The sequence below is a fragment of the Bacillus rossius genome, chromosome 6 (genome assembly GCF_032445375.1).
Source record: "Bacillus rossius redtenbacheri isolate Brsri chromosome 6, Brsri_v3, whole genome shotgun sequence".
NCBI lineage: Eukaryota > Metazoa > Arthropoda > Insecta > Phasmatodea > Bacillidae > Bacillus > Bacillus rossius.
The window spans coordinates 51202085-51221743 of NC_086334.1; the positions used below are offsets into that span (position 1 = coordinate 51202085).

Below are 19659 nucleotides of genomic sequence, written 5' to 3' on the forward strand. Positions count from 1 at the left end.
AAACAAAGTTGGGCTTTTTTGTCTCTGTGTTTAGTATGTGTGTAAAGCCATGTGTAGTTGTGGTATATTCGTGTACAGACAATTGGCACACCTGCATGTGTGCACCACAAAGGCAGTCAACTATGGGAGCATGATGGCGGCAGTGTCAGCATGTAAATTATAAGTAAATAAAGAGTGAGATACTACAGTGCTGACGAGGATTCATGTTAAATAGCAAATGAAATGTCTGGCTTCAATGCAGAAAAATTTGTCCCGGAAGATCATTTGTGAGAGTCTTACTGTGAAAGAGTGCATTATGCAACTTTCAGAAGACTTCGTGGATCGTCGGTCATCACCTCTCCTTTCTCTCTTTCCCCCTTCTCCTTTATGTTCCCCCACCCCCACACACCCAGTTCCCCTTGATTCCTTCCCCTACTGCCCCTCCGCTGAGATCTGCGTTTATATAATTATTTGTTTTAAAAAGCGGAAGCGTAACTGCCTTGACCTGCATTAGGAAGTCTTTAACCAGGTTTCAATACATTGGCGAGTGTCCCAGCGAGGCTTTGCGTTTTCATGGCAAAGTAATTTCATACTGTTTTTTTTTTTTCAAATTTATTTTTCGTCCACCACAATAAAAACTTTGTCCTGGTTAACTTGTGAGTTTGACTGCGTGCTTTTGTTTGGACTGCGAAGATGTTCACTGGAGCTCCTTCTGAAGGGATTAAAAAAAACTTTGAAAATCTTGAAGAAATGTTATTCCTTGTTTGGCTCATCTTTCATTGTGTGTCTAGTTTTTGTGGTTGATTCTAATTCTTAATAAAACTTTAAAACCTCCATCTTTTTTGTGATGCTTTGTCTTAAGTGTTTGGGCACACTGTCTTGTTCTTTTTAATATTCACGCCCTTAATTGTAAACGTTTACGCTGTGCCGCATAATAATTGCATATTGTATTCATTGTAATCTCTGAGTTAACTTTCAGTATTTACTGAATTGCTCTTAGATAGTTTTGCTGTTTGGGCTTTACCCATTAATTTTTCTGCATGTGTTAGGTTTTGAACATGCTTTTGTGTAGCTGTTGTTTCCACCTTGCCGCCTGATGGTCTTGCGGGACAACTTACCTAATAATGTTTGACTGCACTCACTCTTGTTTGTTATCAGCCCCACTGGCCATGTAATATTTTAGAGTGCTAAACTGTTATTGGTAAAGCTTTAATTTTCTGTCGTCCAGTAACTTCTCTTTATAAGCCTTGTGTAATTTGAAGATTATTTAAGTCTTTGTATTGGGTTAAAATGTTGTTATCTGCCTTATGGTCTTGTAATTACAAGCATTGTTTGGAACAAATCTCAGCTGTTGTCTTTCAAATAATTTGTTCTCTCAGAACCAAATCATTTTCAACATTTATATGCTCCTCTAGCATCTCGGTACCTTAATCAAGATTCTCTTTGACTTTATGCGCCTTACTCATTAGCGAGACTTGAACTGTGTTGGCAGCGATTTTGCACCTCTACACGTCAACTTGAGCAGTTGTTCATTGCAAATGGTGTTGGTGATACAGAGTGTGACGAGATAAAGATAGAGAAAAAAAAGGGGGGGGGGGGGTTATGGTGCAATTTTAATACTGTCTGTGGGGAAGGAAGCATATGAAGTTTCTCACATGTTTGTCAGTTCTGAAAAAGCCAAGAATTAGTCCAGCTTTTGCAACACTTTCAAAGTGTTTAAATGCAATGTTTTTGACATGTACAATAGCAAAACCAAGGACAGAAACTTTCCATTCTCAGGTGACTACCAAGAAGGCCTCATGAAGCACAAAATTGGATACAAGATCCTGCCATCCTCACCACTTGCACGAAAATTCCCAATTGATATTTAAAAGTCCAACTAATCTATTACCCACCAGATGCCTTTGAAACAGAAGAGAGAAATTGTATTTAAGAATGTTGGGTTGTGGGGTACTGCCCCAAAATAAGCCGCTTGCTAGAGCCAAGGATAAGAGGAGACACGGATGGTATAAAAATGCAGAGGCTCGTAATTATCAGCCAATTGCATCATGGTAATCAGAGAAAAGCTGGGTCCACTACAGGCTGCACTGAGAGCATTCAGCAAAGTGACTTGTGTCATTCTGTTGAACCACTGCGCTGCAGATCTTTTACAGTGTTTGTTGCAGTGCCTCTGTTGCTAGCAGATGACTCTAAAGAGATCACTGCACATTAAAGAAACTGGCTATTTAATTTCAAAATTCCTAACTTTATTTGCTTGGACTCTTAAATGGGCTATAAAACTAAGAGAACATAAATGAAAAGCAAAACAAGGATGTTTAGACATCACACAGCCAGTGACTGGTCTAGAACCAATGACCTGTGCTGAATAATTACAAACCTAGCACTGGCTTCTTACTTTCAGCTACCACATATCAAACTTGCATTTAAATACATAAGCTTTCCTTTCAAATTCTTGTTTACATGCAAAAATATATCAATTACTCGGATGGGGAAAAATTCTAAGGCTGAAGTTACCTATAGTTTCTTAAGTTACCAACCACCACAGATTTTAACTCATGCTTATAATGGCAAGGGCTCTTCTGTCTTACAGCAACAGCTCAGATTTTAAGATGCTGGGAAGTGGTCAAAATGTTCATCACCAAATCTAGACACCCCTAGCACTCAACATGCAGTGAATTTCTTTCTCTTGCATGCATGCCCACACCAGATACATTTCACACTGCAGCTGCATGGTTCCAAAGTTATGATCTATAAACCCTCAACTTGCAGTCTACTGCCGTCTCTTGTTGCCAGAGGAAGTTGATCCTACCAGTGAATGCGTGCGACTGCTTATTCGCACAAAAATGTGTTTTCTTTCTGTGACTGTTCTCTCACATGTACCAGCCTTCAATAAAAACAGAATAAGCAAGGCTCTGTGTCGAGTGCACCTCATGCTGGGTACTCACTCTGGAACTGTATCACTGGCACGAGTCGAGCGGGGACCATGATGTCCCAGCGGCACTGGGAAACCTTGCGATAGCTGTTGGGGTACAGAGGGCTCGTGAACGTGCCGGCGTAGTTGAAGATCGGTCCTCCGCATCCTGGACCTGGCAATTTCACATCAAAGTATTTAATAAACACTGCATACTGTAGTACCCACAATACATACAAGGAAGCTCAAGTATTTATGAAATAATCACAGTAAAACTACAAACGGTAACAGCATATAATCCTACACAATAAGAAAATATGCAAGATGAAAATCTAAAGGGGCAAAAATGCTAAATAAATATTCATGATGTCAGTACGACAAAGTTAACTTCATCATGCTCTAAAAAATACAACCACATGATGATAATCATTTGAGTGTGGGACTTGCAGGCATACTCCCTCACCAACAAGTGGCCTAAGGCAGTACGATCAAGACAAAGTTCCACAAACTGTGGTGCAGGCTAGACAAAAACTCATCAAAAAAAGGCCCTGTTAAATTCATGAAGTTGCATCTGTCTGGCCTGCCTGACTGTATTGTACAACCCTGTCAGATATGCTTCATGTAGCAGCATGCCACAATCACTTGTCTGATTCATTTGATTCACATGCTAATACATAGAGGGCGCACAGTAGATTGCTATAGATACTCACCTTGGCTTTTCTCAAGAGCTTTATACAACATAGAGATCAATGGAATTGTGCATTACAATTCAATTTTGGGTAAAAGTTCTGTATCACGAATCCAAGTTTATCCTTTGATCCCGATGGCATCTTTCGGTATACATTGATCCTATGGTACATGATGCTTACTGTTTTAATTAACTACGTCAATAGAGTCTGGGCCTAACCAAAACTTGTGATAAAAAATAATTATTTTCACATAAATTGAATACAAATGAAAAATAATCCCACAAGACCTGATATAAATTGTATATATATATATATATTGTGATATTAGAGTTGTTGTTTGGCCAGGATTTTTTAACATACTGAATTAAAACAGTAAGCATCATGTACCACAGGATCAATGTATACATGATAATTACCAGATTTTGATTTATTATTTAAAAATTTAACTAAGAGTTTAATATATATGTTACTTTCATTGGCTACGTACATTTATAATTTTTATTTTCATTTTTGGGTACTTTATTTTTGGTTTCGAAGCAAGTTAATAGAAAACAAATACAAAACAAAATGTTAAAAGTTTGTTTGTAAATAATTATTTTACAGTTTGTATATATGTACTCGTGCTTCTCATTGGCAAATATTTTTCATGACGTAAGGTGCAGATGGTGCTGTCTAGCCAGTCTAACCTCGCCAGCTCCAGTCAGACAGATCTGCTCCAAATGATGACGTGCCTATTCACATCTGCACCATCAGCCCCAACTGTGCAAATGCGGTACACCCTTAAAGGGGAACAGAGGGAGGGGGCGGGGAGCAGCAAAGATGATGCTAGTAAACCAAAGACATTGGAAGAGTTCAGACAGACCATGTGCTAGTGAAAAGTGAAGTCAAAAAAAACCAGGATTTTGCCAGGCAAAAACTGCAACAATAACTCTTTCCCATGTAGCGGTCGTAATATCCACTCAATGCTTTCATATATTATGAGTAGGAAAAAATGACGGTGCCTTCAATCATGGCTGGAATGACCTTCAAATTTTTTTTTGTAACTAAACTGAAAATTTGTAAGCAGTAGCACTGAGCACACAAACCTCATCAAACAAACTTTAATATAGAACAACAGATGTATCCATCGCCATCCTCCTTGCCCTCCCACTTAATCACTCTCCTCGACTATAACCCGGCTCTACGCTCCCCCAAAGAGTAAAAGCTCTTTAATCTGGCATTCCTTGGTTCAGAAAAATTCTGTAATCAACACCGCTTGAGCCACTCATGTTCAGATTTAGGAGGGGATTGTGATTGAAATCCCATCAAAAATTAAAGAGCACGATAATTGATTGAAATTTTTTTTGCTAGTAAACAGCGATTAATTGTAGGGGTTTTATTGTCACTACCCTTAATTGATACACCCCATCATGTTAAAATATTAATTGAAAAATCAATGAATTTAAAACTGAAGTCAAGGTAGTTCAGAACAACTCCTGTAACACTACTTGTGCCGCCACCCGCCTAGAAGGCAGGTCTGAACGCAAAATTGCAGCACAATGTGCTTCATACAGCCTCTTTCGTACCCTGCACCCACATTTCACAATCTCATTAGCTTATCTAACTTGTCTCTTCATTCCTACACATAAGACTCAATGAGTTGCAAGTACGTAATGAAGGCATGCTCAAAATGCATTGCCACACATACAAAGTTGATCAACACAGCTCTGTATACAGTTTATTTTTACACCTGAAGAGATCTTTATCTGTTCTTCTTATGTGTGAATTTATTCCTAAGAATTCCATGTATCAAAACAAATTTTTATGTTCATAAACTATGTTATAAAAATTTAAAAATTAACTTTGTGTGAGTATAACAAAAACATATACTCTAATTAGTAACAAAAATGAGACTTTTTGTGAAATATTCTTGTCTTTGGTAAAAATTTGTTCAGAAGACATATCAATAACAGAATTTGTTTGCTGTTTTATAAAAAAACCTTCTCTTATTTTCTAGGAACAAGCCAATGAAAATGGGCTTGATAACGGCCACTTGGTAAAACCTAAACACAATTCCATTTATAGGCTTTTTGTTTTGGTCACAGTTAACTACCATATTTGCCCTTGTATGATATTGTTTTATTCAAGATATTTTTTAGGCTTTTTTGTTTTGGTCAAAGATAAAGTTCATAACTGCCCTTGTAAGGTATTGTTTTTTTCAGGAAATGTCACATACATTAAAACATAATTTTATAAAAAATTTAGTTAAATTATACATTATAAGCCTATGAGAATGAATTTTCACACAATTTTCCTACTAAGTTGTAAAAACCAGGCTAAAGCCATCCCTACTTGTTATTTCTATACTAATACATAATACAGCCTTACCCACTAGTTAAATTTCTAATATGTTGTAATAAGCAGGCTATAGCCCTCCCATAGGCGTGCCCAGACATTTCCATTAGGGGGGGCCCTGCTAAATTTTTAAATCAGAAGCTGAATTTAGAATGTTAAATAGCCTAAATACATTCACTCATCGCCGTGTTTATATTTTTGTGCAGTATCAACGAGATATGTTTACTAGTTAATATTTATATCCGTATAATTTTAAAGATCTTGAAAATATGTTTTTTTTTTTTTCATAGACAATGTTTAAAGGGTACTTACACATTTTTCTCCTTCAAATTTTCCAATAGCTTGGTCCAGATCTACCTTTGAAATGAACTTCTTTTTAGTGAATTCAAACACAGCAATTCAGACAACAGAACTTTAACAAACCTCTTAAAATATTTTTTTTTGTTTGGCCATTTTAAGGGACATGTTTTAAATAAACTAAGGCGGCTGTATTTCCAGAACGATAAAATGTTTAAAAATATTGTTAATTAGCACGCTGCAACACTGAAAAACAGTTTGAGTGTCAAAGTGCCAGAAATATACGAATATTAACGAACGCATTAGAGAAAATGCCGATATGAGTGATTACATTAGGGGGGGCCATGGCCCACCTGGCCCCCCCTGTAGGCACGCCTATGAGCCCTCCCCACTTGTTATTTCAATAAGTTGTAAAAACTAAGCTACAGCCCTTCCTAATCGTTATTTCTCTAATAAGTTGGATAAACTAGGCCAGAGCCCTCTCCAGTTGTTATTTCTCTAATAGGTTGTAAAAACTGGCTACAATCCTCCCCAATTGTTATTTATCTTATAAGTGGTAAAAAACCAGGCTGCAGCCCTCCCCACTTGTTAATTATCTAATAAGTTGTAAAAAAAAAGGCCACATCCCTTAATACATGTTATTCTATTATATGTTGTAAAAACCTGGCTGCAGCCCTCCTCACTTGTTAAACAGTTTGATTTAATGATTTAAAATGTTGTCTGGTCAGATTCACTACTTGGTTAGGTTTTTTGATTACATGTAAATAATTTAAATTATTATATGTGCTTTCACATATATTTTACGAATTGTTTGGCTTTATTACTTTGATTCATAAATATGTGGGTACAGGGTTTGTTCTAGAACAATTGGGCTGATGCAATAGTTTAATCAGACATGTGAGTGTCAGATACAGACATACATTACTTGTGAATTGGAAACTCTCTCGAGATACATTTAAATGGTGTTGCCATGTGCCATGAATGGCTGATATTTTTTCTTTACATTTTTTTTGATTGGTTGGAAATCTCGGAAGAGAAGGGCGGCGATGGAGTCAGTCAGCGTCTGTACGAGGTATTGAGAGGTCGCGTGTCGGACGGTGGCTCAGATTTAACAAAAGAATGTAGATGCAGAGAATCTTGCAGCTGTGATTTAGAGCTCGTACTTTTATATTGTACCTTTTTTTGTGTTTTAAAACTTTTTTAATGGGAAATTTTGACTACAGTTGTCTGTAATAGCCCACTATGATGATAGAGTAACTTTATCATTGTTCTGAGGACAGAGTACTTCATCTTATACTGTGAGTTGCAAGCAACCACTGTATTTACTTGTAAACAGTATCTCATTTTCATCTTTCGGTAACCACAAACAGTAAATTAGTGTTTTGAAGTCAAAGCAGATGTTCTGAGCGAACAGTATTTGTTTTTGTGGTCGGAAGATGGAGGCTATTGTGATGTGTGAATATTCGGAAAGGATAAATAAAAACAGTAAAAATAAGTTTGTACGTGAGATGTTATTTCAGTAATCAATCATCGACAGTATAATTTATTTAGAGAACTGTTATGTACTGTCAGCTCGGTTGGTAAGCAGGGTGTCTACAGGTTACGGAAGTCACGGAAGTCACCAAAAAGTAACTAAAATGAAGCGCTGGTCACGGAAGTACCGAAAAAGTGGCGCAATTGTTGTGGAAGTCACGGATTAATGTTTATTTACCCGTCGTACGTAACGTTTCGATACAAATCGATAGTTTGCGGGTGTAGAAATCGACATATGCGCATCGATAGTCTCGCGGAAGCAGACGTTGATATCTTCTAATTGATAGTGCTTTCCTGTTTGCTGTTTCCTTTGTCTTCGAAACACGGATGTTTGGATTTGTACGTAGATTTGTAATGGCTGCCGACTTGTGTTGTGTAAAGTGGCGTGGATTTTACTAATTATAACGTCATGTAGTTATAATTCTTGTGAATATAAAACCGGAAAGAAAACGTTTTCGTTTGTGTGCCAGTTAACTGAGTTTATAGTAAAAACGTTCTGTGCGTTATTTACCAGTAAATCGATGTGTGCTTTTCTAATTAATCGCCACTGCAACGTTTTAGCACGTGGTACTAAATATAGATCGGCCAAAAGGTGTTTTCTGTAATTGGTGCAAAATATTTCTTGACTTTTATGTATCATGTGCTATTTAGGAACATGGAAGAGTTTGTTGTAACAAAAAGTTACAGTTAATTATTTACTTAAGTTCTGGAAATTCTGATTGACACGTCTTCACGTGTTTATGTATTTATATGTGTGAAATATAAAAGAAATGCCTGGAAAGTGCAGTTTCCAAGATCAGTGGTTCAAAATGCCTTGCGCAATAGAAGGAAATTGGACGTCTTGGCTTAGGCCTGTAGAAAAGTCACAATACAAAGCTTATTGCACTATTTGTAGAAGCGACTTTGGTATATCCCATGGTGGTGTATACTGTGTTAAAGTTCATGAAAAGGGGAAAAAACATGTTCAGAAACTCCTGGAAATCTCTAAAGGTAAGCAAACATTACTGCAATTTTCTAAGAAATATGATACTCCATCTGTGTTGGCAACAGGCACTTCACCAATGAACACTGAAACACAGAATGACTGTTCTAGCGGAACAACTAATAGTGATACTAAAAGAACTGAAAGTGCAGGTACTTCTGGCATAGGCCTAGGCAATTTCATTTTGAAGGATGACGTAGCAAAGGCAGAAATTGTTTGGGCTTTAAATTAAGTAGTTACTCATGGGTCTTCACGTGGCTCAGGATCAAGTTCTGAACTGTTTCCGTACATGTTCCCCGATAGTTTGATTGCAAAAAATTTAATGATGCAAAAGGACAAATTGTCCTATGTTATTACTTATGGTCTTGGACCTTATTTTCAAAGTAAACTTGTAGATGAAGTAAAAAATGCAAATTTTTTTGCTATTTCCCTCGATGAAAGTTTAAATAAAATTAGTCAGAAAGGTCAAATGGATCTGATTGTACGTTTCTGGGATGAAGATTGCAATGCAGTTGTGACCAAGTACCTGACATCAACATTTCTTCAACGAGCAACAGCAAAAGATTTGTTGGAAACTTTCACAACTACTATGGCCAATCTAGGTTTGCCCCTAAATCACATTTTGCAAGTATCTGTTGATGGGCTTAACGTGAACTTAAAGTTTTTACGTGACTTGCAAGACAGTATTGGTAGAGCCAAGATTTTATGGTGTTATGAAAAAGGACTTTTCGTCATTAAGAATTGTGGATTTCGTCTTTATCGTCATAAAAAATTAAAACACATGTAATAACATGTACACACCTAGCAGAGCTGCCTTGATCAAATGCTTCAATAATTAGTGGTTAGAGACTTAAAATATGCACATTAAACAATACTATGTTGAGAGTACATAAAAAATTAACAACTAAAATATTCAGTATTCTTATGCAGGTAAGTACTGTTCCTGAGTTCAGGAGAGAGTCTATATTAATTAAAATAGAAACTACAGTTAAACTTTTGTTCTATAAATGCAATATAATTAAGCTCAGGAAAAAGCCACCATTGTCAGCAGTTCAGCATTCTCTGGTTTTAGAGATCTTCTTCTGTCACTTACAACTACAGAATACTTAGAAAAAGATCTTTCTGAGTCCACATTCGTTGCAGGTATCCATATTAACTTTAAAGCAGCAGCTGCAAATTCAGGATAATCTGCTTTCATTTTACATAGTATGTCCACCATGTCTATGTAGTTCACATGCGGTTTCTTCTGCTCTTGGGAAACCAGGTTTTGGAGTGTTATGTAGCCTGTCGCTACAGAGGTCTTCTGCACCTTGCAAAGGAAAGGTAGGTTCCCAATATGTTTCTGGAATTCTTTTTCCTCCACACGAATGTTTCCTACATTTTGAGGATTCATTAGAGCGCTGATTCCCAGAAATAGTTGACGAGATGGACAGTGGCGTAGCGTGGGTGGGGCGGAGGGGGCGGCCCGCCCCGGGCGGCAGCCCGCGGGGGCGGGTCGCCGGTGAAGCGGGTTGAGATCTGATCTATGATTCATTCATTACATGTGTCAGACACACTATAATGTTCCATTTTTATCTAACATTTTGCGCACCAACTATTTTTTAATATTTATTTAAAAGATAAACTGCGAAATCACTGACAGAGCTCTTTATAACGTTTGTTTGTTTACATACGAACGGCAACATCGCATCACGCCACGCCGCCCGGCGCGCGCGAGCCGAGTTGAGCGGCACTCCTTATTATGTTAATTACTCATACAAAATCTTTTGTTTCACGCGTCGGCCCGTGTCGATGCCTCTCTTTCGCACTCATTGAATTTAGTACTACGCATTGTACTGTAAAGTTTGACCTTAACTCAGGGCAAACCAAACAACTTCCGCGAACCGGGACACAGTAAAACTCCTATATTGCCCCGTACCGCGAGCGCAGGTAAACCCAAAAAAATATTAAAACCCAAACTAATAGCAGGCTTAAAAAATACTAATAAGGTTGCGAACAGTGAGAGGAGGCAGCAAGTTAAAAAGACGCAAAATTTATATGACAACATTTAATAAATATATATATATATATCATAAAATCGTTTCATCACAAATCGGCGCATCCATCATAAAATACCTACCCTATTACTACTTATAAAAAATAGCTATATAATAATGTTAAAAAAATACTTTAACAATTCCCCGAAAAAATTATAATTTGATCATATACTTCGGAGCTCCAAAAATTAAATATAATTACCAAAAAGGCATTAAAAATATATAAGAACATATTAATACAAATACAAATATAGATACGCACCGGGCGTATCACCGCTGTAAATACTAATTAACATAGGCGAAATCTAGCAAAAAATTGACACACCTTAACATGCAAATAAATATACCAAAAATTTAGCAAATTACAAATTATGGGTTTACAAGCCCTTCTCAGTTAAATCATTTTCTAATGGTCGACGCCTTTTTTCTTCTAGGTCTGGCAGGGATTGGATGAAACACGCTGAACGTAAAATCCCAGTTTCAGTTTTATTAGTCCGTTAATTTAAATCCCAAAAATCCACAAATTATAGTTTCGCACCAGGGGTCTAAAGGGTCAACGGGGCAGTGGCACAATTACCTCAGATCTACTATGAGCTCCGCTAGACTATAAACTTGGCTATATTGTCGATTGAACAAGAATTGGCTGCTAATATTGATTTTGACAAAGTTATTTCTGACTTCGCTGCTCATAAGGCCCGTAGAATCCGCTTGTAAAACCACTCATCCTATTTTAACTTCAATAAAAGGTACCTCATTGCATGAGAAAATTAATTTTAACTAAGCACCTATAGAATGGGGGCGGCAAAATGGGTCTCCCGCCCCAGGCGCCGAGATGGCACGCTACGCCACTGGAGATGGATCAGTGTTCACCAGATCAATCAGTTTTATAAGACTGAGTTTAGCTGTGTTCTTGAACTGCTCTTTAAGGGCTGCAGAGTTGACAGTTTTCATTTCAGCCAAAATGTCTTCAACATTTTCAGGAAATATTCCCTTAGCCAAGACATCAAGAGTAGTTTGCAGTTTACTCAATTTTGTGCACAACTGATGAGCAGTAGGATACTTTGTTCCTTCAAGAAAATTAATTAGCTCTACAAAGGTGTTACAGTTTTGAGCCACAAATGTAAGAGTGGCCTCAAGACATTGTAACTCTTCCTTCTGGAGTCCCTTGATATATTTAACACCAGAGTTATCTTCGCTAAGCTGCTCAAAGAATTCCACAATGTCGTGCAGATGGAGTGCGAGGTATGATACAGATTCAAACCATGTGTTCCAACGTGTAACAACTGGCATGGGGAATAACTTGACCAGAGCCTTGTTTTCTCCATGTTTCTGGAGAAGAAATTGAAGGTATGCATGCCTCCTCTTTCTGGTGTTAAGAAAGGCCATCTTTACCTTACAAACGAAGAGGTTCAGTTCTTCCAAGTTGTTTTGCCAGATCTGCCCAACAATGTTTACTTTATGGGCCCAACATTGTATGTGGTACATGTGGTCACCAAATACACCTTCAAGGGTGCCAGCAGATTTTGTCATGTACCTGGCACTATCTGTAACATACGCAATTATGTTTTCTTCCTTGACTTCATATTTGGAGCATACATCAATCACTGCCCGAGAACAACAAACAGCATTTGCTGCATCAAGGACACAAGAAGCCCCTAAGATAACATCTTGTTCAGCACCTGGTTTCAGAATTTTAAACAAGATGTTGAAAACACAATTATTACTCTTGTCAGTGGTTTCATCTGCGAGTATGACCACATCTTGCCCTAAGAGCTGCTGCTTGATGTCCACTTCTTTTTTCTCTCTAAGTAGGGGAATGTACTTTTTCCTCATCCAATCCGCTGTTGGAAGATCACCAGCACCACTTACATGCTTCTGCATCCATGCAGTCAGCTTGTTGTTGTCAAGTTTCTCAAGAGGAATACCTGCAGCTACAAAGGCTTCAACAGTTTCGAGAACAAAATCTTCCTTTTGTTTTTTTGCGCATATTTGCGCCACTCCTGCTTCTGGGATAGAAAGCTGTCGTTTCAAAGTGCATGGGGATCGTTTAGCTTTTACATGTTTGTCGCTAATTATGTGCTTGTTTACCGTGTCCTTACGTTCATGCTCCAAACGGCAATTACAATATTTACAGAAAAGTATTTTTCCGTCACTGACATATAATCCCTCATTCTTAAACTCGTCAGCACGTGATGCCGCAGTAGCTTTATTTTTCGGCATGATTAAGAAATTTAGCTTTCATTTATGCACGTCATTTGTAAACAAAGCCCGGAGGTACCAAAAACTAGTATTTACTGAAGTTGTAGCGAAAAAATAAACCGCGGGAAGCCTACTTTTTACAGGCGAGAGAGCCATATACTCAACCCTAAGTAAAAGGTTAGGTTATGTCAGGTCAGTGAAATAAATGTTTTTATTTATTTTCCGGGAGGGTTGGGTAGGTAAGCGTTATTTAAAATATTTAATGACCGTAAAATAAATAAATCCTTGCAATATGGTGCTTTTTCATTAGCGATCGGAAAACTTTGATTACGTTACGATTTTGGCTCTCTCGCCTGTGAAGTGTGAAATGAAAATGAAGGCTTCACGGTAAACTGCTTATTCAACAAGCACACAAAATTGCGTTACAGTAAAATTTCATTAAACATCAAGTGATCATTAAATATCAATGTTCGCTTTTATTTTATTTTCATACGTATTTATTTAATGAATGCAGTTTTTGTTCACGTGTATTTTTCAAAGGATACAGCAAACAAGGCGCTGAGATTTTTCACGTTGTTGTGTTTGTTAACTTGTTAATTTTAGTTTACGATCGTCAGTTGTTAATATTGCGTGATCTCTAGTGGCTAGATGCGTTTAAAAACCCTAACCTAACTCCGATAACGATCTTTTTTTGTTCGTGAAATCGTCAATTTTTGTGATATCTTGTAATTTTTTAAGATGAATAATTAACGCATTATATAACCACCACACTGCAGTTGGATGACGACCATTTCTTCTACAAACAGATACGGAATTTTTGTCAATGAACCAATAGTCGGTAGTTAACGATTTAAATCAATATTGAGGTGTTTATTTGTGGTTAGAAAACATTTCGCATTTTTCGCGGTTTGGGATGAATTTCGCGTGAAAATTCGCGATTTCGCATAAAACCATATAATCTTGGCTCTAAGTATTGGTAACGAGCTGGATGGAAATGGAAAGCCTTTTGATACTGGAACATGCCCTTTACATGTTGTGCAAGGGGCTTATAAAACAGCACACACTACAGTAGGATGGAAAATACATGAATTTTTGCGATCTGTGTACTATCTGTTCAGGGATTTTCCGGTTAGAAGAGCTGAATACACTCTGAAGACTGCTTCTGAAGTTTTCCCACTCAAGTTATGGGTTGAAAATTCAAGAGTACTTCAAAGAGCCATTGAGATGTTTCCATCACTTGTGAAATATGTCAGTGCAGTAGAGAAAAATCCCCCAAATTCTCAGTGTTATGTAAGAGTGAAAGAAGCCTTGAAAGATAAGCTATTGTTTGCAAAGTTGGAATTTCTTCTATCAGTTTCATTGCAGCTAGAGCCTTTTCTAACGAAATTCCAGTCCAATGATGCTTTATTTCCGCTGCTCTATCAAGATACGTTGTCTCTCTTGATAGGCATTGGCACTTGCATCTTGAAGAAAAATGTGGTAGAAGACATCAAATCGGGTGTTCAGCTGACAAATGTTGATGTATACAATTCAGATGTCTTGAAAGCTGTGAGCAATATAGATATAGGATTTGGTGCCAAAGCAGCATGCAAAGACCTTAAAGAGGTTGTAGTGTTGTTGTTTAGAAATGAATGCAGGTGTTACTTACAACATATATTTTCAAAGTTTACTGTGAAGTCTCCACTCAAAAGTAAAATTGTTAAAGGAGCATCCTGTTTATCGCCTGAAGTCATCAGAAGTAGTCTATTAAGAAACTCACGCATTACCACTGCATTAGACATTTTTGTGTCAAATGGACACATGGCTCCACATGTAGCAGACTGCATCAAACGAGATTACTTGATTGTTTGTGACAATGCAGCTGTTAAAGATGCTATAGAGACATGATTGGAGGTCTCAAAAATTGGATGCCCTTGTTTTGGAATTAATTTCTATGGCGAAGGTGGACAATGCTGCCCTGATTCAGTTTTGCAAGAAGATTTTAGTTATGTTTCATGGCAATGCTGCAGTTGAGAGGGGGTTTTCAGTGAACAGAGAATGTCTGGTAGAAAACTTGTCGGAAGCCTCTTTGATAGCACAGAGATGTGTGTATGATTCTGTTCATTCAGAAGGTGGAGTTAAAAATGTCCAAATCACTAAAAAAATGATCCATTCTGTAAGGAATGCATCTGCCAGGAGACAGGAAGCACTCAGGATGAAAAACATGAAGAAAGATGAGGAAGTAGAAGCAAAGAGGAAAGCCAAGTCAGAACTGAAGGAACTGCAAGCTACAAAACGCAGGATGTTAGAAATGCATAAGGAGGAAATGACCAGCATGGAGGATAGGATAACATTTTTGAAAAAGCAGGCTTAAAATTATGAATTATGTTTATATCCATATCCACAGTGCAGAAACACATAGGCCTACAAATTTAAATATTAACTGTCAGTGTTTTTTGGCCAGTGTTGAAATTGTGGTCTTGTATAACAACTGCTAACACCCGGGACTATTAAAAGGTAAGCACATAAAACTGTGTAATATTTTTTAGTATATTTTGTTGCTTTTTTGTTATTTTCAATAGTGTATGTTATTACATAGTCAATAAGTTGCATTAAAAATATTCCTTTTTTCTGTGTGGTATAATGTGAAACGTTTCTACCTAAAAATGAAACGTGTAATTCGAAGTATCAACTTTTCTTGAAAAGGTCACCAAAAGGTCACCAAAAAGTCACCAAATTAATTTTTCTGTTGCCTGTAGACACCCTGGTAAGGCTGAGAGTGTTGTGTTGTCTATGGTTCGTTAGTCAGCAGCTGGCATCATGGCGGACAGTTCGTCAGATAACCTGTGTAACCAATGTATCGCGTAATGCACACACAGTGCATGTAACGAGTACATAAAAAGAACTTAAGTTTTACGACAATAAAATTTATATAGCCTTCTGTGGTATTATTTGGTTGAAAAGACTTGTGACTAGTAAGATAAATTACACATAATTTCAACATTAAAAGTTCAGCACAACTGTTGTTTATGCATTATGCAATGTATGCCGACTATTAATGTGAACCTGCTAGATTTTTATGCACGGTAAAATCATTGGTTTGAAAGTTATAAGTTCAATGCATCTAAAGTGGTAATAGTTTCAATCGTTTCTTAGAGGAACTTATAGCTTATTGCAGTACAACATAGAAAATACTATTTTTATGCAGGAAAACAGAAAAAGCAAAAATCAGGCAACAAGCAAGGTTTGATAGTGACTAGGTAATGCAACACTTGCAAGTTTTTATTTCAATTTGCATTTAAATATCAGCATAATCAGTGTTAGTTTTATGTATTTTTTACTTTTTGAAACTAAACTTTCCTTATAACTTTTAAAGTACCTATGTGTCTGTTTTACATTCCCATTGCAATAAACAAGAACCAAAATTGGAAGGTTTAAATTTATTATAAAAATTTAATTAGAAAGTTTTCCTAGTGTAAACGAATACCGAATCACTATACGATCCCCTACAAGACCAAGACCAACAACAAAAACAACAATAATAATAAACTCTACAAGCAAAACATTTTAACAGTATACACATAATGATCACATTAGAAATATAGAAACAGATATATGAGCTTACTGTTGTAACTATTCTTATTTTCTTTTCAATTTGGTTTTGTTATTCACAATGTAACTTATATTCAATGAATATTTACCAGATGATTTATAAAATGTATTTTAATTAAATATTTACAGGTTTACAGTACTGCAAGCGATACACCCTACAATTTTGTGGCCCAAGCTAAAACAACGATGGCTTAGAGAAGTGAGAATACGTCACACACTCGTAGCCAATATAAAACCATTTCAATGTACATGGCAGTGTTCAAAAACATTTTTTAAAAACATGATGATTTGAGAACTTAAGGATGCATGGAAATAAACCTTAGCGTAGTCATTTCATACAATGAAAGAAAAAAGACCAAGAAATTTTTTTTAAATTCTGGAATCATCTTTATAGTCATCAAAATAAGTATTAACACCAAGTGCAGCTTGCATGGCAGTGATATATGCATGAAAAATTTCCACAATTTTTTCTGCACTGTGTGGATTTTTCAACAGGTAGATCATTACACATCACTTGCCTCCCACAAATGTGATGCAGGTTCACAAATAGAGAATACTGCGAAATAGGATTGGTACTCTTGTTTCCTACATTGAATGCATTATGTTGCTGCTTCATTCTTATCACCTCATCCCTTCCAACTAATTAAATGTCAACGAGTGTATTATATAGTCCTAGGTCAATACTTCACTCCATGTTTATGCTTTTTGTAGGTATATATACTCTTCCGGGTTATAGTTTAGACACCACCTGCATATCTCAGTAAAATTTACACATGTACAGTTGAGTGTTTTCATTTTATTTTTTGCAACATAGGGAAACTGTGTTTGCACTACTGAATAAAACAATTTTACTCAAATGACCATCAAAAGGTCCACTTATTTGTTTTATGAAACCACAACAGAATATATTTTTTTTGGCCATGGATGTCAGCATAAGTGAGGCAATAATGAGGAATACTGAGCAAAACGGGAAAACAGTAAGGTTCTCCTACATTCTCGCAGCTGAAGAGAAGTATAAAAAGCATCACACTGTGTGTCTGCCTTACAATAAATGTGGCGTGTTCACATAATTCATAATTTAATAATTGTATTATTTGTATATTTGGAAGGAGGATTACCTTGGTCAGTTGTGGTGTAAATGATGTCAAAAGAGTATGTCATGAACATGAATGTAGAGTTCTTAAACAGCCTAATGGCTGATGTGTTGGAGAATACTGGAGGCGGTATCTGAGATCCACAAACTGTAGCCAGAATCGGAGAGTTGCCTTCCGCGCCATCTCGAATCTGTCGACACAAGTATAACTATATTGTAAATGATGCCTTACATAATAACATATTTTCACACTTCATTAGCTTACAAATAAAAGATTACTTTCAATTTGCAATTTAAAAAAAAATTGAAGGTTTCCTATCTAAGAAATCTTATAATAAAATTTATTAATTTAGCTTATATATACACTCATTAAAACTTAGCATGATTCGAGTTTAATTTTATGTTCAGGTGATACTTTTACATTGGAACCTTCACTGGCTACCTTGTCTCTTACCTCATTCTTCACTTTTGCTTTTTGCTGTGGTGGGAAAACTCACTTTTCTCTCAACTACACGTTGCTTGCCATGTTAAGAGAGGCTGTGTAAATCATTCATAGTTACTAAATGGCTCTAGAGGAGCTCTCATTAATATCATTTAGTTTTACTATGATACGTACAGTAAAACTGATGGTGCATTACAAACCTCTTGTTTCTACAGACTCGTAACATCCATTACTCGAATGAGCGAGGCTTTATCTTAATAATCTATATGATAAAAGAGTGTGTAGGCACGAATTACTAACATGGTTCGTAATTTCTTGTGAAATCAAAAATTAAGGAGTTTTTGAAGACCCCTTTACCAAAGTCCAGAGGTAGAAAACTATTTGTAATATGTATTACAAAATATCTCAAGAATATTATGTTAAATAGACAATTAATGTACAAAAAATAATTTTGTTAATTAGTTCCATACTTACAGATAAGCCTATATTGTCCAGAATTATCTCTGGAACATGAAACCCAAGCGTAGTGTGTATCCAAAACTTATTGCCCTACCCTTTAATTTTATCAATAATTACATTTACTTTCTAATTTCGAAGGAAATAAAAAAAGCAACTTTTTTTAGTTTGAATGTCAGATTCTAATTACAAAAAAATAATACAAATTCAAAACTTTTTTACATATAAAATCTAATCTTGTATCCCGAAATTTGCAAATTGTACTGCACATGTATTTTTTGCTGCTAAGTAGGAAACAAATAGTCATTAAAATACTCAAGTTTATCCATTATTTGCACACTACCAATCTTTATTAAGGAGTTTTTAAGGATTACCTGTGAAAAATCAAAGACAAATTAAGGAGTTTTTAAGGATTACCTGTGAAAAATCAAAGACAAATTAAGGACTTTTTAAGGTTATTAAGGAGGTGAACGAACTACCTATAATAACAAAAAAATTAGAGTTTAAATTTAGGTAAAGTCCTCAGGCTTTCGTGACTAATGTGAAGGCAGTCAACTTTAGTGTGTTGGAAGTTAATAACACAGTCAATAACAAAACTGTCAGAAATGAAAGTTATCAAATTGGCAGGTTTAAAACAGCGAATTTTATTTCTCATCCTTACGTAAAGGTGAGAAAAAATACCTAATTAATATAATAAAAACTTAACCATACCTAATATAATACAACACTACACTACTAATCTGCAAAAAACAATTTTTTAAATTGAAGTTGTAAAAATATTTTTTAAATTTGTCAATACAACTAGGATGGGCAGTATTTATACAAATATATGTGTGTATTTAAAATATGTATTGTACAAAATTTTCATAAAAATCATTTAAAACATTAATACTAATTGAAAACTTATAAGAAAAACTGAGTTGTGTTCACAACTAGTAAATCAGAGTCTCTTTAAGATTGTACAAAAATTTTGTCAAGTTGTTGATCTGTGCAAATGTAATTACAAATATATATATATATATATATATATATATATATATATATATATATATATATATATATATATATATATATATATATATATATATATATATATATATATATATATATCTTCAAT

At 35.9% G+C, this 19659-nt stretch overlaps 1 protein-coding gene across 1 annotated transcript in view; it reads right to left on the reverse strand.

Annotated features, from left to right (window-relative positions):
• The window catches only part of LOC134533174 (cubilin), a 343648-nt gene that overhangs the window by 12910 nt on the left and 311079 nt on the right, over positions 1-19659 (reverse strand). The window contains exons 66-67 of the mRNA XM_063370538.1: positions 17670-17835; positions 2925-3065 (exon numbers count right to left, since the gene is read on the reverse strand). Of these exons, the coding sequence (XP_063226608.1) occupies positions 2925-3065; positions 17670-17835 (307 nt within the window). The remainder of the gene's footprint in view (positions 1-2924; positions 3066-17669; positions 17836-19659) is intronic.